General features: G+C 42.7%; 3 protein-coding genes across 4 annotated transcripts in view; 1 reads left to right on the top strand and 2 right to left on the bottom strand.

Annotated features, from left to right (window-relative positions):
* Positions 1–41: 41 nt before the first annotated feature.
* Positions 42–4,173, bottom strand: tlr7 (toll-like receptor 7). Its single transcript, XM_057058931.1, has 2 exons — positions 3,488–4,173; positions 42–3,301 (listed from the first exon to the last, which is right to left on the bottom strand). Exons 1-2 carry the CDS (start codon positions 3,500–3,502, stop codon positions 173–175), a joined length of 3,144 nt encoding a protein of 1,047 aa, XP_056914911.1. The 5' UTR covers positions 3,503–4,173; the 3' UTR covers positions 42–172.
* Positions 4,174–4,453: 280 nt separating this feature from the next.
* On the bottom strand, positions 4,454–23,433 carry frmpd4 (FERM and PDZ domain containing 4). Of its 2 annotated transcripts, none has more exons than XM_057058905.1 (17): positions 22,794–23,433; positions 17,497–17,613; positions 13,777–13,937; positions 13,484–13,586; positions 12,706–12,751; positions 11,989–12,093; positions 11,467–11,574; positions 11,113–11,244; positions 10,672–10,791; positions 10,433–10,569; positions 10,086–10,212; positions 9,788–9,877; positions 9,524–9,706; positions 9,225–9,357; positions 8,176–9,150; positions 6,580–7,788; positions 4,454–6,146 (listed from the first exon to the last, which is right to left on the bottom strand). In XM_057058905.1, the coding sequence occupies exons 1-17, from the start codon at positions 22,832–22,834 to the stop codon at positions 4,939–4,941; spliced, it is 4,995 nt and encodes a 1,664-aa protein (XP_056914885.1). In that variant the 5' UTR covers positions 22,835–23,433; the 3' UTR covers positions 4,454–4,938. The 2 variants fall into 2 exon arrangements, with proteins under 2 accessions (XP_056914885.1, XP_056914895.1); XM_057058915.1 differs by lacking the exon at positions 22,794–23,433 and adding an exon at positions 19,332–19,350.
* Positions 13,830–24,612, top strand: part of LOC130540059 (rho GTPase-activating protein 6-like) — a 31,250-nt gene continuing 20,467 nt past the window's right edge. Inside the window, exon 1 of the mRNA XM_057058965.1 lies at positions 13,830–13,967. The gene's annotated coding sequence lies outside the window, so the exon portion shown is untranslated. The remainder of the gene's footprint in view (positions 13,968–24,612) is intronic.

The raw sequence follows: 24,612 nt of genomic DNA, 5'->3' as shown, positions 1-24,612 counted from the left end.
TTGACATGTGAAAGTAATAATCCTCTGTGCAAATGCTAGTCTTTAGAGTGGAGAGAAAACAAGAAGTTTATTTTTAAAAATCAGTTTTTAACGTCACTCAATGAGTAATTAAAATACAGACATTCAAATACACATATAGAGCAGTTGAATCAGGAACTGTAAATCAGTTTTCCTACAGTGTCTCTTTAAAGAGGTTGTTGTATTGTTTGTGGCTTTCTGTTGCCAACACACTTCTCACGCTGAACCAGAAATATGGACGGGCCTGAGGGTTCGTCGGCCACTCCAGCACAGACCGTCTATACAGTCTTCTCCTCAGTCTCAGATACCTGGAATTATAAGGTATGTTCTCCAGGAAGATCAGAACAATAACATCGTTCTTTTCATCCATTAGCCTTTGGTGGGCCATGTAGAAGGCGGTTTTGAAGCTGCCGCTTTTGATGTATGTGTTTGTAAGAATGAATACAGTCCTCTTGCTTCTGTGGATGCTCTGGGAAAGGTTATCGATGACGGGAGTGCCGGGTATCCAGTCCCGTTCCTCCAGACACAGCGTCAGACGCCGGTCTTCTCGACCCTCCAGCTGCATGCACATTTCCTTCATCACCCACTCCGACACCGCAGAATCCTCTTTGTCATACATCACAAACGCATCGTAGACAGAGCTTTGAGAGGAGAGTTGACTGTAGCCCTTGAGCTTGGCCCTGCAGAAGTGGTAGATGTACCAGACGTCCCATAGGAAGAGGTGACTGGAGATGGCCAGTGTGAAGAAAATCAGGGTGAAGGAAGTCATGAGAAAGTAGAGAATGATTGACAGGAAGTTGTGCTGACAGGCCAACAGATCCACTGAGATCACGGGATGACCCCTCTGTGCCCCTGGAGAAGCACAGGTCACATCTGTAGCGAGTCTGGGGATGGTCACTGTAGTCTGGTTGAGCCACATGACAAACCAAATAGCACTGCAGCTGCACTGGAATCTGTTTTTATGAAGAAGCAGCATGTCCATCCCATTTACAACGTCATCTGGGAAATTTGATTTCTCAATTTGCCCTATGCGATTAAAACTCAGATCCAGATATTTCAAGTTGTAGGCATACTTAAGGAAATCTGGAGTCAGCTTTAGGATTTCGTTCTTATGTAAAATGAGCTTTTTGAGAGATTTGGAGCAGTTTGACAGCATGTGTGGAACTGTAGTTAAGTAGTTTCCACTGAGATCTAAGACGAGCAGAGAAGGCAAGAGCGAAAGTTCTCCCCAAGCAAAGGATTTAAGTTTGTTGTTATTCACATAGAGCTCAGAGAGTGTGTCTGGCAAGCCGCTAAACACTTGCTGTTGAATGGAATTCAGGTTGTTATGTGAGATATCAAGGACAGCCAGATTGGATAATTTCTTAAAATAATTAAGATATCTTGTGTTGCCATCTCTCCACAACATATCTAAGCGATTGCCTCTGAACTCCAACCTCTCCAGAGACTGGCTCTCCAGCTCCGTGTTAGTGGAAGAGGAGATTTTGTTGTGGTTCATCATCAGTATTTTGAGATTTTTCAGGTTTTGGGTGAAATTAAGCATGTGAGTCAAGCCCTCAGATTCAAAATAATGGTTGTTGTTACTAATATCTAAGATGACCAGATTTTTCAGCTCTTGGAAGGCGGTGGAGTAGAGCAGGTCCAAGCGATTTGAAGAGAAATCCAGATACTGCAAACCTGTCAGATAGGTGAATTCAGAGCCATTCAGGCTTTGGCTCATTGCATTTCCAGACAGGTTAAGACACTTCAGCTCTCTGAGATTTAAAAACCTGGAATGTAAGAAGAATATGTTATTTCTGCTCACGTCCAGGGTTTTTCCAAACTGGCTGCATTCCCTCTTCACAAAGGATGCAATGACTCCGAGTTCTTTGTCTTTATATTTGCAGCTGCGTGCGTATTCATCATATCTGAAGTAATGGATCTCTCTCACTTCCTCATTTTGGTACTGATCAGCAGGCAACATGGGAGACCATTCCCAGGCCTGTCCCCCTGAGAAACCAACGGCCGCTTGTCCATCAGAAGGGGACGATATTCTATTGTTGGAGAGATTGATTATTTTGAAGCTCTTCAACTCCATCAGGATACTGAGGTTTGTCATTTTGATGAAATTCGTGCCAAGATCCAGGACCTCCAAATTTGTCAGGCTTTTTAAGGGAGTGATGCTCTCTGGCTTTAACTGCTGAAAGACAAACCCTTGGAGCCTGAGAATTCTTAGAGAATTCAGATATTTAAAACTGCAGCTCAGTCTCAGCGTCTGAGGGTACCTCTGCAGCTCATAGTTAAAGGAAAGATCCAGTTCTTGCAGTTTGCCCAGATATTGTGGGAACAGAGTGACTCCTATGTCTCTGGCTAAATGATTTGAGGACAGATCGAGCACTCTGAGCTCCTTTGTGCTGGCAAACCACTCGGGTACGACGTACCTGAGAGAGTTACTGTGCATGCGCAATGTCTTCAGATTCGTCAGTGTTTTAAAGGCTGACTTGCTGATTTGAAGCGGCGAGTTATTGGGACATGGGTTGCATGGGAAGGGGACATTGTAACAGCGGGGACAGTTTCCACTAATGTCCAGGATCTCAAGGTTTGTTAGGTTTTTAAAATCCTCATCGGTGACTTGTTGAAAGTTGTTGTTGTAGAGATACAGCTCCTTAAGACTGGAGGGGAGGTGATGTGGAATAAAGGAGAGGTTGTTTGATTTAAGACTGAGCAGTTTTAAATTGTAGAGCTCCAGAAAAGCACCCTCCTCTATGCCATAGGAAAAATTACAGGGGTTACGATAGTAACAATTTTGACCCAGGTAAAGACTCTGAATGTTTCTGATCTCAGAGAGGTTTGCTTTTGAAATATAATAAATGTGATTCACTTCTAAACTCAGAAGGATGAGACTGGAGGGCAGGCCTTCAGGTATAATGTACAGCTGATTGCCGTCTAAATAAAGCGACTGCAGATTCCTCAGGCTGGTGAAGGTATTCTCCTCTATCGTCACGCTCTCTGTGCAAATACGGTCCTTGGGGCCGATTTTAACGGGCACGCAGTTGCACCTCAGGTCAATCTCCCTCAGGTTGTCCAGGCCTTGGAAGGAGCTGGAGTTGAAATTAGGAATATGGTTGATGGTGAGTGTCAGATTGGTGACGTCTCTGGGGATGCCAAGGGGGACACCTTTGAGACTTCGCTCGGTGCAGTCCACATTCACTACGCTCCCGTTGTTGGTCACGTCACATGGCAGTGTTTTGGGGTATGAAACATTAGCTGTCAGTATGCAGAGAGGGCACCAAAGGCCCAAAATCTGCAGGGAAACACAGAAACTTATTTTGTCTTCAATTTTAAACTGAATCACATGCCTGAAATCACTGTTAAGATAAAGTTCTCATTTACTGGACATGGTACTTCAAATTAGGGAACAGGAACAATCAAACATCCTATCTCCCATGTAAATTGACATTATAAAACAATGAATGTATTGTGCACTCACCAAGAGGAGAAACATTGTTCATGTGAGAGACGAGTCTTTGAGTCCTGTCCGTAAAATGGACTGATAGAGAATCCAAACCTACTCAAGGTGATGAGCTGAAAGTACCAGGTGGCAGTGTGGGTTTATTTCTTATATAATTAACCAGATTCACTTCCCTTTTATCTCAAAGCCCACATTTAAATTTTTAAGAGCAGTTGTGTGACAGCGCTCATGCTGAGATGCTTTTGTTTGCACCGAGTGAGTCCTCTGTGCTCAAGAACAATGAGAACAAAGATGATGCTGCTGACAGATTAATGACACAGCTTCAGGGGAATGCTTAGTCACTGGCCAAGAAAGTGGAAAGAGAAATTAATTTCAGATCAGCCTTCAAGAGAAACTGAAACATGCTCTGCATGACACAAAGCTGCTGACATGGTGCTGGTACTGATGAAATCCAAAGCACTGCCTCTCATCTTCACGTACTGCAAACTGAGGTGATTTACTCGAGAGTGAATCTAACATGGAACCAACTTGAAGACTGATGTGTTTTTAAGCGACACAATAGAAATAAATGGCTACTAGATTTTAAATAAGAATATTTGTAGTTTTAGACAGGAAATAGCATTTAAAATGCCACCTCACAGCTAACTATAACTATAGATGGCCATTATACGGTATAAACACGCAGCATTTGTCCACCCAAGAAAAATGGGCCTAATCATCATTAATGCAAAAGTGTTACCAACACAGGCTTGACCAAATAGTGGAATCATGAATTATAAAATAAGGGTTTGAAACAAAACACAAAGCAACATAACCCTCCGAGGATTTTAGGAGCATTTCTATGTTCTTAAGATGTCACGCAATCAGCCCATTATTCCAGATTTGTTCAAAAAATCTTGAAAATAGGATGTTAAGTAGTGTGGGGAGGTTGAAGTAAACAGATGGCAGTTCCTGTTTACTGCAAACACAAACAGACCAAAGCAATTTGAGATTTTCTTTTTCTTTTTTGAAAGTCTTGATCTTTTTAATAGAGCTGGAAAAAAGTAACAACAAAATTGTGAGTGTTCATGTGTAAACCAACACATAAAAAACATGACTATTGTTTATTGACCTCTTGTTCTGTGCAACAAGTTTTATGTATATTATGCATTGCTCCAACAAAGTTACTTTCAGTCTTTAAACAGGATACGTTCAATGTTGTGATAATCTACTACTTTTACCCCTAATATAACAAAAAACATTAAAATAAACTATGGTATGTAATATTAGATCATATATTTAGGTTCATATGCTTCGTAGAGGTTGTCATATATTTAAAACTTTAATTATTCATTTAATTATATTTACTTTACATATTAAAATATTGTATACACAAGGCAAATATACTTTTTTTTCACAGCAGTGTCATGTCGGTTTTCAACCCATGTCTCTTATGTATGGCTTTAAAATCACTAATCAGGAAAATAAGATTATTTATCAAGCAGTGTTTCCAGTGAATGAATTAGTGCATTTATAATAGCAGACATGGTGGCAGAGTGATGCAACAATGCATTCACACTTTGGTCAGTGGGGAGGCTGCCTGAAGCCGCCTCAGCAGCTTTCAGCAGACATACGTAGTTCATGATGACCTCGTCCACTTTAGCTACCACAGCACGCTGCTGGTTCTCAACGCTCAGCCCTTCCACCAGCGACATGCAAGCTTGGGTGAGGCAGCACAGTGTGTGGAAGCTGTGTGTCAGAGTGAGCAGTAACTCTTCTGGGGTGCCGTATTCCACCGTCATCCGACTGCAGGTGCTGTTTAGTACTTTAGCCTGCATAGAGAGCAACTCTGAAAATGAATCAGCCTCACCGACCTGCTCCTCACCTCGGCACAACTGGCCCACGCTCGATCGCAGCACGCTGGCTATCTCTAAGGCATCCTTCCTTGCAAGTGCAAACCCTGTGTGAAGGCTGTAGGTTTTTCCCTTCATGGAATTTACACACGCTAGCCTGGATTTAAGGCTCGTGTCATTTGTAGCTGTGGTTGTGTTCTCCTGGTGGGATTTCGAGTCAGCTTTCAAAGCAGGTGAGAAAATGGAGGATAAAAAATGTGAGGATGTCTCCTTGTCTTCATCATCACCATCAGGATTTGTCTTCCTCCATGGGAAACAGCGACTGAATGGCCCATGACACCTTGATGCATCCAGCCTTGATGATGAGGACCCTGGCAGAAAAAAAGAAGCCCCCCTTAGTAGTTTCTTCTCAGACATACTTGATGTGACAGAACCCTGGGACAAACTTTTGGGTAAGATTTTGGCAGAGCAAATGTTCTGCTCTCCTTCAGTTTTCTCAGATTGGAAATGTCGGCTGTTGCTCTTCCCTGTAATCGTGGCTTTGGTCTTATCTATCAACGCTTCAAAGCTCCTGGAACTCGGGATCATGGTACTCCAGCTCCTCCTGGGCATCCAAATCCTGTGAGGCTTTTTGAAGCTGCCTGATATTGGTTCAAATGAAGATCCATCTAAATGGAGAGCCAGGTTCTGTGGATCAGTCTCAGGTGGGGACTGTGGTAGCCAGCTGGGATCAGCACTACTTCTTAATGAAGATGGTGATGTGGTGATGGTGGTAGTCGTGACACTAGTCCCATTACATACAGCCAAAGATGCCTCTTCTTCACCTTTCTTCAGTTGTGTGCAAGCTACACTAGGGGTACAGGAAACAGAGGACTGTTAAGCATCTCCAGGTGCACTTAAGCATGTCACTAACTAAATACCTGACACATTCTATGCTTAATTCCTTTTAATCTTTAATCTGTCGACTCATGATTTTCTTTCAAAAGCTAAAAATTTGCGTTTTTTTAATGTCATTTTCTCATTCCTGAACAGTCTGTCTCATGTGATGCTTTGACTTCATTCAGGTTCAGTACAACAGTTTTCCTATGTTATATAAAGATAATCTTTACATTTTTTTTTACAGCTTTTTGGTCGATTTCAATATCTTTTTCATCACAATTGGACACCCTGAGGTCTAACTGACATTTTAAAAAGTATATTTGTATGTCCCCTTTGTCTGCGCTGATGAACTACAGTAAAATACCGCTTCTGTTCCTTCCCCTCTTTTTTTAGTTTTACCTGTGGTTTCCTTTATCTTCGCAATGCGTTGCCCACTCTCCCGTGTAATCCCGAGACCTGGCTCAGCACTGGTGGCTGCGTGAATCTTCCTCAGCAGAGTGGGGTCTATGGGATGGCCGACTTTGCCCTGACCCGGGGGCCCATAAGCTCTTTCCTCAGTAGTTACATAACCCAGGCCCTTGATTGAGGACTCAGAGAGAACATGCATATTGTCTGTGACACAAAGAGGAGAATCCATAGGAGTTGCGCAGCTACTGCTGCCTGTGCTACAACCAGCATCTATAGAGGAACACTGTGAGCTTTGCAGGGAATGAACCCCCTCACTCTGTAAAGATGACATGCGCTTGTTTAGGTGGCATTCGTATAACCGCGTGACATCTTGCTCTGATGATGCCATCTTAATTTGTTGTTGCTGAATGTTATCTCGTGAGGCAGCATCTCCATCTGCTGGGACTGGTCCCTTGGAAGGAGAGAGCAGATGAGGATGTAACAGTTGGCTTCTATCAATGGAGTCCTGCCTCTCTCCTTTTGCTGTCAACCTGTCTGCGTGGGCAGCCTGTGAGTCATTTGTGCATTCTGGGGCAAGATTTTCTGCCATTTTGTTCCCAGGAACTCTCTGCTGCCAGTTTTGCTGCCTGTCTTTCAAGTGGGTTCGCCCCAGATCCAGTTGATTCATGTAGTAAGAATCTCGCACAGTGAAAGCATTATATTTCCCAACAAGATGAAGGGGCTCTTCTTTAGCCAAGTCTTGAGCCGTCATGTGAGATCTGTCAGAGGATTCACAAGCATCTCCTTGGATTCTGCCCTCTGCCTCCCTTGGCTTGACTCTCTGCCTGCCCATGACTGAGCCCATCTGCATCTTAGTGAAGTATTCACTCACTGATTTGTTCTCCATCGCCACTGGCTCCATCTCACCACCGTCGGAGTGAAAAATCTGAGAGGAGGTGACGACAGATGATTTCGCCTCCTCCTGTTGCTCGTGGGGGTTGTACTGCATAGCTGCTGTGCGATTATCACCAGGTGCAGTGACCTCTGCCTTTTCCTCATTCGTTCCATGGTACCCTTCTGTCAATGCCATGTGCATCCTCAGGTGATTTTCTGAGAGTCTCTGAGCAGCCGTCAACTCTGAGCTCTCTGTCATCTCGGAGGAATTTGTCTCGTTGCCAGAATCTGAAGACTCAGGGCTAAATGCTCGTGATATTTCTACACCTGCGTACCACACAGAGACAAATACCTCATTAGCAACATCGCATATTTAAATATCAAATATGTGTCGTGGTAATGGAAGTGATGATGATGATAACTGAAATTTACTCCTATCAAAATTGTATATGATAAAGACATGAACAACATACCTGTGAAAGTGTAGTGATTTGCAATAAAATAATTTAAAAACGGCATAAATATGACAAATCATGACAAAATGAATGATACTGTAATGAATACAATTGTGCTGTATGATGAAATGAATGAACAGATACTCACACAAATGGAAACGAATGGAAATGAACTTTATTGAAAAACAACAAATCAAAAGTAAATGGCTGGAACATGCACAGTGTTAATGAATAAATGTTACAATAGTGAAAGTTGAACCTGTACTACTCTCGGACTGTGCAGGACTCTGTTCCTCAGATGCAGCAAGGGCTTCCAGTGCTTGCAAGGTAGTCACCATTGCATCGTTCAGAGGCTCCGTGTGGCCCTCGGCCTGGTGGGAGGGCACCGAATCTATGAGAGACACCGGGATATCATTGCAGGCTCCTTTGGGCCGTGTACCGGCCCCTTGCTGCTCCTCCTCATCAGAGCTGTCCCTGAACCCTGGGGGGGGAGCAGCGATTGCCAGGTTTAGTGAGTGAAGCAGTACGTCATTGTCCTCCTCATCATTTCCTTCCGGCGGAGGAGGGAGAGAGGTCAAGTCAATGATGTCATCACTAGACTCTGACAGCGAGAGTAACATGGGCTTATCAATGTCACTCATCACCATGTCCTCTTCACAGCTGATGTCATCCTCGTCCTCGGCATCATCTGTCATCTCTGCATAGCAGATATCATGCAACAGGGGCTCCTCAATGCATTCTGAAGGACCAAAGATTTTGGTGGCATAGTGATAACCTTCTCCGTCTTCTATAGTGTCCATCATCCTATAGTCCTCACCAAGACGTCTATACATTGGGCTTTGATTGTCCTGACCGTCTGGGCCCTCATCCATTAGTCTCTGGTAGCCCAGATTTTGGGGATTTACACTGTCTAATGGAGGATCACCAAATATGAAGGAGACCTTTGCATTCCTGGAGTCCTGTGGTTTCGACCTAGGGACATTTACATAGGTCTGGGAACAAGGGATCCGACAGCACTCCACTCTTTCTGCCATCTGCACTGAGTGCTGGGGCTGGTGGATCTCAGTTATGTAGAGTGGCTGGCTTTCACATCTTGCATGGTCGAGGTAGTCACCCTCCAGTTCAGAATAATCTTGGCTGCACCTCTGGATATTTCTGTCTTCACATCCTTTACTGGGCGTGCTGTATGTGCACTCGATGGCCTGATAGTTCTGCTTTGCTCTCGCTGCATGGCCTGCAAAGAGGAACCAGAACTGTTAGTTTTCTAAAACTGTTTTTTCGGTCACCTTGTGATCACTTCACACGTACTTGTTTCCTTATTGTCTGTGTTTTTGGCCACGTTGAAGATAGAGCGGCGTGAATCCACCAGTAATCTGTAGTATCCAGCAGTCAAACAGGCCAGATTCATTGCATCGACAGACTCCATTAAGAGAGTGATTGGCTGTGAAAGAGGCAGATAAGCCATGAGTGCAAAACAAATGGGAGAGTAGAGCTGGACAATGTGATTCGAATGTCTGCTGAAACAAGCACCTGGATGAAGCCAGGTAAAGCTTTCATACACTAATATGTGCTTTATTATGTTAAAAAGCAGATGGTGTATTATTAACCTTTACATCCAGAACATGTAGTTCCACTCGAACCCTGTTCTCATCTTCTGTGTACATCTCAATGCGGTTGACATGACTGAAATCGGCCAGAAGGGCCACTAGGTTTGTTTTGGTGTTGATCACATGACTTATTCCATATTTGGGCCCAACTAAAAGCGTCACCTCTGTGTGCTTCTCTCCTTGCTGTAAAAGAACGCACACAGTCACACATGGAGCACCTATTTATCACATTTTGAATAGAGCAACAGAAAAGGTTTCACTCACAACTAGTGTGGATTTAAACACACGTCCTCCATACAGCCTCAAATCACTGAGGTACTTCAGATAATGAACCTTTGCTTGCAAAGCAGTCAGCTGGAATAGAGAGAAAATAAGCAGGAGCTGAAATGATTTAAAGGGGGTAATTACAGCACTATGTGATGCTCAGGCTTTCAAAAGTGTAACCTGATCTGACTAAATAAGCAGCCAGTGCCATTGTTTTGAATAATACCCATCCACTAGGTGGCAGTCACGAGTCTATTAAGATGGAGTGAAAATATAGTAAAAGCGTGACACACTCCACCTTTTTGCCAGGTGGCACCAGGTTTTGGTTGGTTTTCAGGATGTGAGTAAGGGCTTTTTTGATGTTCTTCTCTTTCATGCTAGACAGCACAGCAGGAGGCAGAAACAGCGCCAGACCCCACTCCTTCCTGCAGACAAATTATTCATCCAGATCACAGAAAGTCATTCAAAGCCTCATTATTCTTGATTGGCTTTAGTCAAACTTGGGTTAACTTATCAAGAAGGATATATCTTCTAGCACCGAAGAGGAACGTTTACATTGGGGTCATTGTGTAACAGTAATATCTTCAAATTATTTATGGGAAACATCAAAATGGCTTCCAGCCCACATATGTGCAATGTACTTACTCAATATACTTCAGGGAAACCTTCTGGGACTGTTTGGTGTTGATGGTTAAAATATACATCTGGAGTGCAGCCAGATGAAGGGCTGTGTCATATTTCAGCTCTGACCCAAATCTCTCCAACACCACATCATTACAGCTCTGAAGGAGTCAGACAGAACAGGAGGAGCTAATGATCCTGACATCCAAGACACCAGCACATATACAGCAGCCGTGTGTTTGTGGAGCCATCATGGTTTTCACCTGAACATAGAGGTATTCAAATGCCACTGCATCCCTCCTCAGCAGCTCCACAGGATCCTTTGGAACAAAAGTGAGGCGAAAAAAGCACTTCATCTTGTGCGACCCTGGCCTCTGTGTCACCTATAGCACCAGGAAGCAATTCATCAGATATTGGCTTGTAGTCAACGTGCAATCCTAATCAGTTTGAGGTGACACTGTGATACATCCAGCTTCTGCTTTGACTAAATAGCCACAGTAGGTGTGACTGTAAATCCAAAATTACAGAAGACATCTCTTTATGAAAATCAGGTAAATAGATAAGGTAATCAACTTAATGCTGTCAATTTAGTAGAAAAAGTCACAGAAAATAGGCTGCAGTTGTCAATGTAATGATATTTGGAAACTAAGGGCAAAAGAGATATTTATTATCCTTGTTCAAAGGACAAGAAAGGTCTGCCTCACCTGAGTTAGCATCTCCTGCTCATGTAGGAGCATAAGTTTGCTGGCAGATCCTTCAGCTCTTTGCTCCAATGCCAGAGAGAAATGCTCAATGCTCTTGATGGATAACTTTTCTTGCAGGGTCAAGATAACATCCTTTATTATAAAAAAAAATTCTGTGGTTATTGTTATGATTGTGCAAAGTCATATGAATGATCACAGTGGAACACAAACGCAATTCATAACAGATTCAGTAGAACCCTCCTATGATTGGCCACTTTGAGCTTAATCTTTTTACAACATAATTTCAATTCAGAACAGCACTAAAGATTATGCAAGAGCATTTCAGAGTGAAGCAGGCTTCTTCCCAGCACCTACCTTAATAGATGTGTTGCTGTCAAATTTAAATGATTTAGTCTGCCCATTCTCCAGGTACACTTTCAGAACATTTGGCATAAAAAGCAGTGAGTTGTCCTTTATCGTTTCCTGAGGATGAAAAAAAAACACTTGATCAATAAATCCCAGCTTTATATGCAGGATTTGCTAATACTCTGAAAGTTAAAGTGCAGCACAGTGGAGTAATTTTTGATTGTCTAGGTATTTTCTTCCCCCCCCCCCCCAAGATATCTTTAAACTAAAATGATAGGGAGTGAGTAATAAAAAAACCCATAAGAGTAACGTAACTGTTGGGTTTGGTCTAATACTGCCCTTTCCAATCAATCATTAGATACTCCCACACTTTCATCACGCTGATGCTATTGTGATAAGATGAAGACAGACAGGAGATGAATGTCTTGCTTATGTGTGTCATATTTCACATGTGGTGATGTGACTGCTGCCAGACACTTGTTTGAAGCTACAGCTTCACTCTTCACCATGTTAACAGAGTGAGCAACTTACAGGGACCTGGCCGTTGATGATGACCTCCTCAGCGAAGCGGACTTTGACAGGGTTAGTCTTTAACTTCGCCTTTTTGGCCGCGCTAATGAACGCTGATTTAGGTGACTGTTGATAGAAAAATGAGAGAAAAGCCAACATTAAAAAAGAAAACCCAACATTCTTGGGATGTGTTTTATTCAGCAATACAGCGTTCTTGCTTATAAAAGCATCATGCAACAAAGAGGACTTTTTGTGCAGCAGGTTTTTATGCAATATCCACTCTCTGCCTTTCAGGAAATAACGTGAGGTATACTATAAACCTTTTTAATGTTGTCTGTGAACACACAGCGCTATTGTGAAGTCAAGTAATTTCATTTCCACTGACTTGTTTGGTGACCTGCCATTAAAGGTGGCAGGTCACATGATTATATGCTCATGACACAATGTGTTCCTCGCCATCTGGTGCTCAATGACTGGTGGTAAATGTCAACGGCAGGTTTATCTGAGGTCTTTGGAGAATGTTACAACATGAGATGTCATGGAAACACACACTCCCTTTGAGCAACTGGGCAATAATAAGGCAATTGGCTACATTAACGCTGACAGATTGCCAACATGAACATATGGCAGGATTAATTACTCATTTTCATAGAGTTGATGAAGAAACCGGCAGCACTAAATACACAAGAGCCCATTAAAATGCGCGTGACTAAAGATGTAGGAGATGGAGAAACTCACTGGGTACGGCTGAACAACCGTCAACAGTATGGACTCCTTGCAGCTCCTGCAGGACATAGAAATCATTTACTTGTAAGTTGCTTTCCTTTTAAAATAAGAAGGTTTTTGGTATCATTATGTCCTAGTGGTCCACTGCAGAGGCTGAGCTCCCAACCCACGCACCATGGTGGGGGCTATCACACGGATACGTTTGCCTGTAGTAATGTACTGTTTACAGACTGCTGCACAGGTCGTTCGAGGACTAAACACTCACCGGCAGCTATTCAGGCACACCACAGATACTAATTTAATGAGACACATGAAGGAACATTAACACCAGCTACCCGTGAAGCCACGATGAATGGAGCAGGTGGATGCAAAAACAAAAACAGAAATTAAGGACCTTCCAAATATACAGCTTCTTTTATGTTATTAAAAGCATGTCTGCATAAATATTGACATTAAAGCTCTTACAGTTTATCGAAAGAAAATCAGAGACATTTTATTGGCGTTTAGTGTTTTTTACTGTCATTGGCAGATATGAACAAAACAAATTGCTTTCTCACGTGTGTGGGCTCATGTGCATGAAGTTGAAACACTCACATTTAATGCGACAACCTTTTCAATACAAGTGTATTTACACAAAGCTAACTATTATAACTAGCAAGTTGTCATTGATCTCCAACTAATTTTATGACCTTGAAATGTACCTTTAGTCAACAGTTGTGATCAACTGCATGATTAGCAGCAGCAGCTGTAACAGAGGCAAATGAAATCGAACTATATTGCACTGTCATACCTGACAAGGTCGATCACCCTCTCTCTTGGTGCAGAGCTAACTGGCTCATCGTTAATCATGATGATCTCGTCCCCTGGGATGAGCTTGCCCTCTGAAGGACCTCCTGCCAATGCACAAAAGCACAATCGTTTCAAACCGTTTTGTTTCTGACAGCACTGATGAATAACTTTCGTTTTGTTCGTAACTGGTGTGACCTGACCACGTTTTCCTCCTTCCTCTTCAGCCTTTGTTCACTACAGCTGAAAATTCACACTAGTCAACCAGAGTTCCAACATACAGCTGGGATTCTTTACCTGGCGTGACTGAGCGGACCACCACCGGTTTCTCGCTGCCTGCAACAAATCCGAAGCCAAGCACTGGGTCCCGTCTCATCTCCACCTTTCGGGGAGCTGGTGGCACAAACTTGTCCCCGTCCAGACGGACCTCCTCCAGGGAGCTGCTCTGGGAGACGTGACTGTTGGTGAAGAGGAGCAGTCTGATCAGGGTATGTGTTTTGATCGTTCTGCTGAGTGTGATGTGACAGCAAACCAAACATGTCAGTAATAATAACTGTTGTCTAGAAAGCATCTTCTTAGCTCATCTTAAAATCCTACTGTTTAAAAAACAGACCTCTAAATGCCATTTTCAAATGAGGCCTGCAAAAATAGAACATGTGGGCGATGGGATCCAGTCTCCAATGTTTGTGCTCTCACACTGCAGATATCCACTGCTGCAGTCTTCTTCTGCTTCCTAACTAACGGCTTTTACCTGGACACATTAATAATGATGCAGAACTGACATGATGTGTGCAATGCTGAAAGATGCTGAAACCTTCAGAGGCAAAGCTTCTCTTTAGAGCCTTAACCGTCTGGATCCTAATCCTCTAGAGCCTTTCCATTTTTACCCCTGTTGCTTCGTGAGCTTGACAAATGTGCACAGACTGTGTAAGTTTCACATGTTCTCTCATTAGAGCCTTTTCAGTGTCTCTCTGGCAGCCAAAGCAGCAGCACCAGCTCTGCATGGTGCCAGGCTCGGTTAATTAAAGCCGTGGGTGCACAGTGTGTAATTCACAGTTATTCTTGACACATGTACTGTTCACCACTAAATACTTACAATTATTCTCTCACAGTACAAAGACACAGTGAGGTCTGTCAATTGTTTTTCAAGACTGGAAAAAAAAGAGTGACAACTTGAACCAACTGTTAAAAGCAAAGTGACTGTCAACATATTTTTGGAGGAGAGTTGAAGGATTCTTTCCAAGAGCTGCAAACCTGGAGAGTAAAGCAGGTGTCAGAGTTCTTAAAAATGGAAATAAAGTGGTACGCACATCAATGCAGTTTGTTCACCATAATCTTTTTAAGGCTTATCCTTTGCAATTAAACTTTTTTTTCAACCTTTCTTACAGTAACACAATTATGAGCATTTTTAGTTTATGGCTGTAAAACGTCTTTTGGACAATGAAAGCTTCTGCTGATGCTGATAACAAAGGTCTCTTCACGCTGCATCTGCAGTGTCTGATTGAACACTTCGCTGGAAAGACAGAATGAAATCTCTGTCTCCACTATGAATTTAGTGTTTAGCTTCTTTATTTGAGACACTTGAACATCAAAAGTGATTGTGTGTGTGTGTGTGTGTGTGTGTGTGTGTAAAAAATGCGAAATATAGAGAATATCACAAAATGTGCATATGCATAAACTATGCATATGCACATGCATAGTTTAAGACAAAACCGGAGAATGTGTGAGGCATAAAACAACTCTCTCAAAGGCAGCAGGAATCTGTCATAACTTTATTAACTTTTTTAATTAACTAACATTTTTTATTTGAAACTGTATACATAATAACATAATCTGCCAGTAATCTACGATCTACAATCATTAGTAACTTTAATACTCCTCCATTTTAGTGTAATTTAAAAATCCCTGCGTACAAATTTAGAAGAGGATTTTAATGATGGTGCATCTTTATATAATATTTGCATATTGTTTTTTTGAGTAAATCTCTGACATGTTTGTAATTATCATTTCTCAGCCATGAAGTCATTAGGAGACAGTAGTTTAACTGCATAATATATGAATTTCAGAAGTGTTATGAACATGTAGAGACTCAATTATAATGTAGGAATAAATTATTTCCATTGAAAACACACCCACGAGGATTTGCACGCTCATCCCAACCATGTGGAACAGCATAATAAGGACCACGCAAACAAAATGTCTCATTGCCTATTGGGGGTAGATGCCAAAATATCAAATGAATTATTCATTGGAGCATTTAGTAATTGTTTATAGAGCTGTTTAATTGTTGGAGTGCAATAACCATTTTAACCAAGGGAAATATTTTCTACATGTAAATGTTGATTGTTGATTACAAAGGGAATAAGACATCAGCCCTTCCCCTAATATCAGAATAACATATACCTGTGGTCTTCCACTTCTTTTTGCTGTAAGATTTGATGTGGAGAGATTTTTTTCGGTGTGTTTTGTTTTTCCCTTCTGTAAACGAGACATTCTGCAGATTTGGAACAAATCCAAATTGTACGGACGCGTGCTTTTGGGAAGAACACTGTCTCTTCCCTGCAAGGCCACCTGCTCCACATGGCCTGATTCCCATTGTGCAGACAGCCATGTATCTAATGATCCTTAATCATACTCATTAGCTGCTACACAACACTCTATACATCAGTCAAACAATGTGCTCTGAACAATGCAGGTTTCAAGGTGAACAAACAACTGTTAGCTGTCTGAAGGCTTGTTTCCCTCTTGTTTTGATTAAGCAGATTTGTGACCATGTTTTGGCGGGTCTTTATGACAATAAGCAACATCCTGTGAATGCATTCTCACTCTTGTTTGGTATTCATATATTTGGCATGGCTGAAACACAAACATCACTTTAAATCAAATGACCTCGACAATTTTTAGAGCGCCAGATTTGTTTAGCACACCTGAAAAAGAGTTGGACGAAGGGGGCTTCAGTACTGCAGAAGCCAGTGTTACTTAAAGCAGCCCTCCAGTAAACACCTCCAGCTCTCTCCAAAATAAATGTCATCTAAGTCGAATGCAGCGAGTCTCACTAAATTTTAAATAGCTGCTGCTGCTCCTGTCACGTAGACTGAACACGCGACACAGTAGGATTTGTTATACCAGCCGTGACAAACTGATGACGACAGAAAATCACAGATACAGATGTTCGATTATTCATGAGTCTTCCATTAATGTAGCTAAAGCAGCCTCGGCGAGCTGCCTCAGCCATGCATACTCTGCATCCAGCACTTCCATTGCTCCTTGCTTCTTATATAACTCCTCTGACATCACGTTTCTCATGCTATAACCCGTGTGTGACAAGTGCACAATGTGAAACCCTGCAAATATTTGCACGGCTTATTCACTTCGAAATTATAAAGACACAAAGGGCACTGCGACCTCCTGTAACGCTATTTAAGCAACAATACTGCAAAACAGAGCTAATATCTCACACATGCAGGATAAAAAAAATCCCCCACAGTTTTAGAATCAACACATCACATGAAACATTATAATAAAAAAAGCCCACACACTTGTTACACAGCGATGTGCGCACAAGCTTGCAAACGGAACCAAGAGAGTTTCACTTTACCTGCCTGTGCAGATATCCTGAAGTGACAGTTCGGAAGGATCGATTACGCTTGCAGCCCTTACAACCCAGTGTCCTCTCACACACGTGCGCACCCTAAGCTCAAAAACAGGCCAATTCCTTCACCATCTCCAGCATTTCTTTCCCTCTCACTCTCAGCCATCTCCTTGCATTTGAGAGACAGCATGAGGAGCATTGTGGGTGTGTTTGTCAGAGAGAGGGAGAGAAAGGAGGAGAGGAGGCAGGGCAGAGTGTGCGCAGCAGTGGAGAGAACAAGGAATCAGTATTCTGTATGCACAGATGGAGACAGTGTGGGAGCTGGAATAATCACAGGTTTGCGAACCATCTAAGACATCTGGGACAGAGGAAGCCCCCCCCCCCCCCCCCCCCCCCCCCCGCAATTCTTTAAACACTGAACTTACTCAATGTAACAGTCGCGCCCGTCTCTATTGGTACCCATGTCCCATCCATTGGGAGGTGTGTGTGACGCGCTCCAGGTTCCTGACGGGGGCGGCCAGCCTGAGGATTTGGTTCTGTGGCTGCGGGAAAAGAATTAACATTGAATTTATATCAAAATCTTTATCTAACATGCAGTCATGTATTCTTAAGTAAAACAAGCCTATTCCTCTTACATTTTAAATAATACAACATCATCACAGGAATAAATGTGACAAGATGCGAAACACTTCTGCTCCAATGCTGTGAGACTGATCCAGTGTGATAAACAATGTCCCATAGTCGCAGTTCACTTAGTGAATACCAATCAAATTAATTATGTAAGGCTGACATACAGGCGGAGTTGTCGTGCCTCACTCTTGTGCAAAGAGAGGCATGAAATTGGGTTCATTTCTGGATGTTGGCAAGTTCTTTTCACCCAAAAAAAAGTCTGGGGGAAGTTGGGGGGGGGGGGTGTATTCTCACTTTTTGATTTGATAAAGGTTTATCAGAAGACGTACACGCAGCCGGGACCTTCTTTCCATTAATTGCATGAAGGATGTCTTGAAGACTCAGATTCAGCTGATTCCTTCAAGCAACTTCAATTCTGCAAGTAATTTTCCTACTGCGGTCCCCGGTTTCCAGAGTGAATTTACACAGACCTGAGACAAAACGCTTTTGTCTCCATCCCCACGTTCCCTTTATCTCTGTCTTTGTCTCAGCACACTGGCCGGCCTATGAAAGCGGCGGCGCTAGGTTATGTCACTTCAAAGGCTTGTCTGCCATGTAACAGGCCTCTGCACATTTATTATTCAAAGCTTCTCTTCCTCCCAGGTCCAAATGTTTCCCCAGTTATGGTAGAGGGAACACACACACACACACACACACACACACACACACACACACACACACACACACACACACACACACACACGCATTTTAGATTTTTTAGATAATACACTAACCAGTTGTTGCTACCCTAATCCTAACAATCCCAAATAACCCCATTAACACACCCATAACCTAAACATAATTCTAACATCAACCTTAGATTAACCAGGTCTTAATCCTCAAACAGTCCTTTGGAAAAGTAGCTCACCTTCAAAAAATGTCCTCATTTTGCTAATAGAATGAGTATATTGGTACTTAATATGTAGCAAATACAAGGACACACACACACACACACACACACACACACACACCACACACACACACACACACACCACACACACACACACACACACACACACACACACACAATTAAAAAAGTAACAAAAGAAAAACAAATCTCACCCCCTTATTTAAAAAATACCTTAACAACGAGATGGTGGGAGTAAATAACACAGTTATTTTTCTTCTGCTAATAATCAAGATAATAATTGGTTGCCTGAAGCGATGTGATCTCGTTCACCATACAGTAGTATGTTTAGGAAATCTCAGCGTTTCTGCATGAATATGGATTGTTCTGACCTACAGTACATTCACTGGGAGCGCGCCTTGATGGTGTATATTTAGAACATTTCTCCTGCAGCTCAAATGATGTGTTTGGGCACAACAGGATACTGTCTGACACGGGTAGAGCCACGTTCACCTCATTGATGAGTCGTCATTTCAGCTCAAGGGCCAACAGCCATGTTTGTTTGGCACTGAATTACATTAATTCAAGTCGAAAGATGCAGCTATTAAAGGCTGAGGAGCAGCAACAAATAAATGATAGAACGTGAGATTTAGTTCTGCAGGACTGCACATTAACCAGTCACATTGATGTTGTTTTCATCCACTGGTTTGTAAAATAAAATAAGCACAAACATATTGGACTTACAATCTTTGCTGTAGCGCTCTCAGAATGTGCTGCGGTTCTGAACAACCGCTCGACCAAACCCATTTTCTGCCCCTCGCTCACAGCATGCCTGTATCAGTGGAGGTAGGGTGATCTTTGATTTCTTCTCTGTGCAGCTGGAGTTGCATTATTCCACTGAGTCACAGCGAACAGAGGCTAAAATGGTTCACAGTGGTGGACAGTGAAACTGATCTCTCTCAGCCAGCATTAATAAATGATGCCTGCACACAGTCACACTAGACTAAGTAATCGAGCGCCAAGTGGGCAAGACACGCTGCACAATTCATGAGCAGGTTACCCAAGAGTCAGAGGGAAAAGCAGCGAGCGGCGTGGCGAGTGAACGTAAGCCCCCACCACCCTTCCCTCAGGACATGAACGCAACATTACTACAAACCTTCCATGACCATGATTTAAAGCCCATGGGGGGGTTTCTGGGCTGTGCTAGTCAGACCTGAGACGATTGAATGGTGGGGCTCTATCGATGCATCTATCTGAATTAAAGAAAGATCATATTTCAGAAGTTTTTAACAATTAAATCCTTTTCTATTTTGTGGTTGTTGTCTTTTTCTGTAATGCTGATGTTTAAAGCACCGTTACCCTCATTACAGTTTAAAGAGGCTGTGAAGCTGCTCGCCTGCTGCTCGGGATTTTAGCAGAGGTACGTGTGCAGAGAGAACCTGTTAATATGATTCAGTCCAAACTGCAGGGAGACAGATGAGATGAGCCATCTCATTGGAGGAGGCCCAAGAAGACTGCTTCTCTCTCTCAGACTGCACAAAAGGCTGCCTTTTGTTTTCTAAAATAGCTTCCATCCACTTTGCCGACCTTCTCCAGTCTAGTTATTTGGTCAATTTGACAGCAGAAGAGAACGTAGTCAAATACTTCATTTCTAGACTAATACCCACAAAAGCACGTAATGGAAGCTATTAGTGTGATTTCAAACTGCTGTCTCATCCCTTTGTCGCACTTTATGACATCACCTCAATGACATCATCACCAGTGTTTAATGTGAGAATATGAGGTCAAATCTGACAAACAAAATTCCCCCGGCACGACAACATGGACTCAGCTTGCAGTCATTTTGGAAGAGTCCACTTGGTAAAACTCATTTCAGAATAAAAGCATCCAAACCTCTTTCATAACAAAGATTGCATTTTCATTTTTGACATTGGAAGCAGTGATATTGTTGCCATGGGAAACGACACATTTCTAAGCAGCTCTCTGGTGCCTTTACATTGCAAGGCTTTGGTTATTTAACCTCTATGTAGGAATAACATCGTCTGGGAAGCAGCCCAGCTACGGTGTTCTAACTGATAGCTTCAGGACTAAGTGGGCAGCTAATCATTAAAAGAGTCGAACACAGAAATAAGGAAAGACATCTGTTTTTGCTCCACACTTCTCTGTGTTACATAAAATACAGACTGACAGATTCCCCCCATGGAAACCTGGATTTATCCACTCGGTGCCACTCTGCTTTTATGCTCTCCAAAAGACAGAACTGGATAAATGGATGCTTGCGATGTCTGTCAGCCAGCTGGCATCCCATCTCTGACCCTGAGCCATTTCTAAATAGCTACAAATAATAGACCTTTTGGTCATCATGTACTCTGATGAACATTTAGGCTAATCGATTTGTGTCCAGACCAACGATTTCCTGTACAAAAATTACACAGAGGACACATGCCAAGCTGCAGCTACATTATAGATTTCTGTTTCAAAGCAACATATAATGACTATTTACTATCAGTTGTTCTTGCAAAAACCATTTCTAATGCACACACAAGGACTTCAAATGAACATGACAAGAATTAGGATGTTACGCCATAACATAATTGGGATGTTTTGTAATTGCTGTAAAGGGTTGTAGCTCATTTCTGCAAACCAGAGTTAATCAGTTAACAGTCCTTCGGTCACTCAAAATGACACTTTTTACTTCAACTCCTCAGATTCATACTCCTTATATGTAAAACAATAAAATATAAAACTGGCTTTTTACACACAAGTGGACAAGATTGTCCTTCGAAAGCTGCACGTTTGCAAAAATGCAGATGAAAATACAACAAAGAAAGATGATGAAAGATCAACAAGCTTTTGTTCTTGACGGCAGATGCGTCTGGGTTTTGCAAAGACAATCATCAGGGTTTCCCTATAAAATGTTCCATCAACCTCAGCGGCTTCCTGCTGAGTTAAATTCTTGTTGGCAGCTGGGCGGGAGAAAACAAAAACTATAAAGCCAGTGTTTTTCTGTTGAACTCATCATCAGAGTTAGCGCCGTGTGGCGATATTAGGCCTGACAGGCGGCGGTGATGTCGGTAATCCACTGTGAGCCACAACATAAATGTTGCCATGCTGAGGAAAACTACAACTCCGGCACTTCCCTGTAGGAATGTTTAATTTAAATTCATGATTTGCACATTCATAGAATTAAATTATGCTCTAATGGTATATGACTACAATGTGCATGGATAGTATAGCGAACTGCTGCCATTGATTCCAGCTGCATATTATGGTGTCGATTACTAAAAGTAATGAGAAAGCTGCAGTCGGTTGATGACTCATACGTGCAATTAATTTCACCGAATCTGGTGGTAAATAAAAGCTGCTTCAATATTTAACATTTATGTGACCAGCAGTTCCCACCGTTAGCAGTGGTTCTGATGCAGCCAAGCCCCCATGGAGGATTACTGTCCACTGGGGCAGATTAACTCAATCAAGCAGCCCCATGAGTCCGTTGGTGGGGTGTCAGCCCAAATGACGACTGCATTCCTCGTGACTGCCACTTCACTCTTATGTGTCATACACAGCTCCAAATGGAAACATAAACCAAATATAGGCATATTTGCAGCTATCTCTCTAATTTTCAAGAGTGTTTGTGCATTATTGCCTTTTTTGTGTTGTAAAACAACAAAGAGAAAGGCACACAGCGTGGTCTATAAGTTTTTATGGCCATAGGCAGATAAACTTGTGGTTTAAGATTAGAATTACTTTTAAAATGAATGAAAAAATGACAAATAATATCTTAAATACAATACCAGAAATATGTTTCTACTGAATGTGAAATGATCAACAACTACATCCTGTGTGTTGCACATCAACATTTAAACAAAGATAATTTTTTTTAATTCCAAAAATAAAAGATTTGTGCTTTAGCCGTCATAGGGCAAGCATAAGCCAACAGACCATAACCTGATCTTCGAAGAACTTTGATGCAGACAGTTTAGATGAATGAGCTGCAGCTCCTGTGCCCAGTGCTCCCATTTACCTCCCTGGCCCATTCATATCGCATCATACATGACTGCACAACTTGCCCTCATGGGGGAATCAATAACTCGGCATGATTTATTATCCTAGTCAACATGTGATTCCTTTATGGACGTACATAAGAGCTCCTACTGGAGATGGAACAGGCTCATGCACAGACACAGCAGCATCCATTGGACTCACCCTGACAGCTTCGGCATCTTCACAAAGCTAAACACATCCATGTGTGCTGCTGACTGCAGTCAAGGCTACAAATTTACCATCTGCTTCCCTCCGCATCCATGGTCTCACAGTCTTTTACAGGGACAAATGAACAATTCTGGAAAAAGTGGAGCTTCCACAAGTCAGGTGGCGAGATTAGTCCTGTCGTGTGCGCTTCTGCATGGCTGAGTGATTGCTGTGTCCTCGCGTCAGTGGTGCAAATCCACAGCCCGTGGAAAAGGATCTGGCAGGGCAGCCTCCCCTGGTTACATCCTTCAAAGCATGCCTGTGTTCGCGCCGTTAAGCCACCTTCATTTAATTTCCATCGCGGTGGAATGATGTGCGGGAGCCGCGCAGTAACAACAGCTTTGGAGGGAGGCAGAGAGAGCCGGAGGCGGAGGGAGAGAGGGAGGGACAGGGGTGGCGGCAGTGGTGTGAGATGAGAGTGAAGGAGAGGAATGTGAGAGGACGTTGTGTGGGCATACGGCAGCAGGGGTCACAAGAATAACTGCTAAAAGATGAAGTGGGCTTCCATTTAATTCCCCGCAGGCTTACCTCATCAATCCTCAGCTGTGTGTGCAAAGCAGGAACAGGTTAAAGAGGAGGGAAAGCACGACACACACAGTGTGAGTGTGAAGACAGCAGCAGCAGCAGCAGCTGGAGATGATCTAACATGCCTCAGCTGCACACTGGGGTGTCCAGACTGTGACGCTGCATGTTTGATTTCTCAACAAGGCACCTTCTTAAAAGGCTGTCGCACATTTTAGCGAGCCGGCCGTGACTGCCGGGTGGTTACATGCAGCAGCAAGAGGTGAATCAGCATTCAGAGAGGAGAAGAATAATGCTGTTGTGAGCGGTCCTGATCACATCCTGACTGCAACTGCATGCCATCAGAGGCATCAAGTACCAACGTTTCATCATGCTCCTGCTAAGATCAAACAGCATCTCCATAAACTCTCACGTCTCGCTCCATTTACTTGGTGTGAGACACCCTCGGTGGCTTTTGCCTTGCTATTTCACACCAGCACCCAAGTGCTGATAAAACAGATAAATGACCTGGAGGGAAATGAAATTAACTAATATTGTTTCGAGGGAGGATAAAATCACACCACCACATTAAAAATGACCTTTCATAAATCAACGCCCGGCAGATGAGTCACCTCTGTATCTTTGTCACAAGGCGCCAAGAGACACTTAGCCTCGTCTCAGAGCTGAGCTCTTGGGCAGTTTTAATAAAACTGTAGTTCTAGTAGATTTACTGTATTTCCCCGACCCAACATAAAAAGCAGAATTTAAAAAGTTTCATCAATATTAATGGCAAAAATAAAACAGTCCTTCATGCATGAAACTACAGCCAACATGCATCTCTGCTAGGAACTTGCCAGTGTAATAAATGTTTTGTACACAGGAACTTATAGATGTGTGAATGAATCCAGGGTCTAGTAGCAGCCATCCTATATGAGAATGTCACAACTCGTAAGGCTCATGAGGGTGAGTCAGTGTGCCTTTGCTGTGAGTGATACATGTGATCCATGCAGTAAAGAATGTTGTCACTTCTACTCAAGCTCACATTTCTTTGCTACCGTGGAGCAAAAAGATGCAACTGCATGATAATAAAAATGAGCCCGAGACCTGGACTGACCCATTTGGGTTTTTTCCTTGTTTTTTATCCTGGTAAAATCATTGATATTTTAATTAAAATGTTAATTCTATCTGAAACAGTTGGTATTTGTCAGTAAGTGCACAACATTCAGCAAACAAGGAGACTATTTGGTTCAAATGTGGCCGTGGTGTCCAGTGA

This window comes from Takifugu flavidus, chromosome 1 (assembly GCF_003711565.1).
Source record: "Takifugu flavidus isolate HTHZ2018 chromosome 1, ASM371156v2, whole genome shotgun sequence".
NCBI lineage: Eukaryota > Metazoa > Chordata > Actinopteri > Tetraodontiformes > Tetraodontidae > Takifugu > Takifugu flavidus.
The sequence above is the reverse complement of the archived record's forward strand: the minus strand, read 5'-3'. Positions and strand labels throughout refer to the sequence as shown.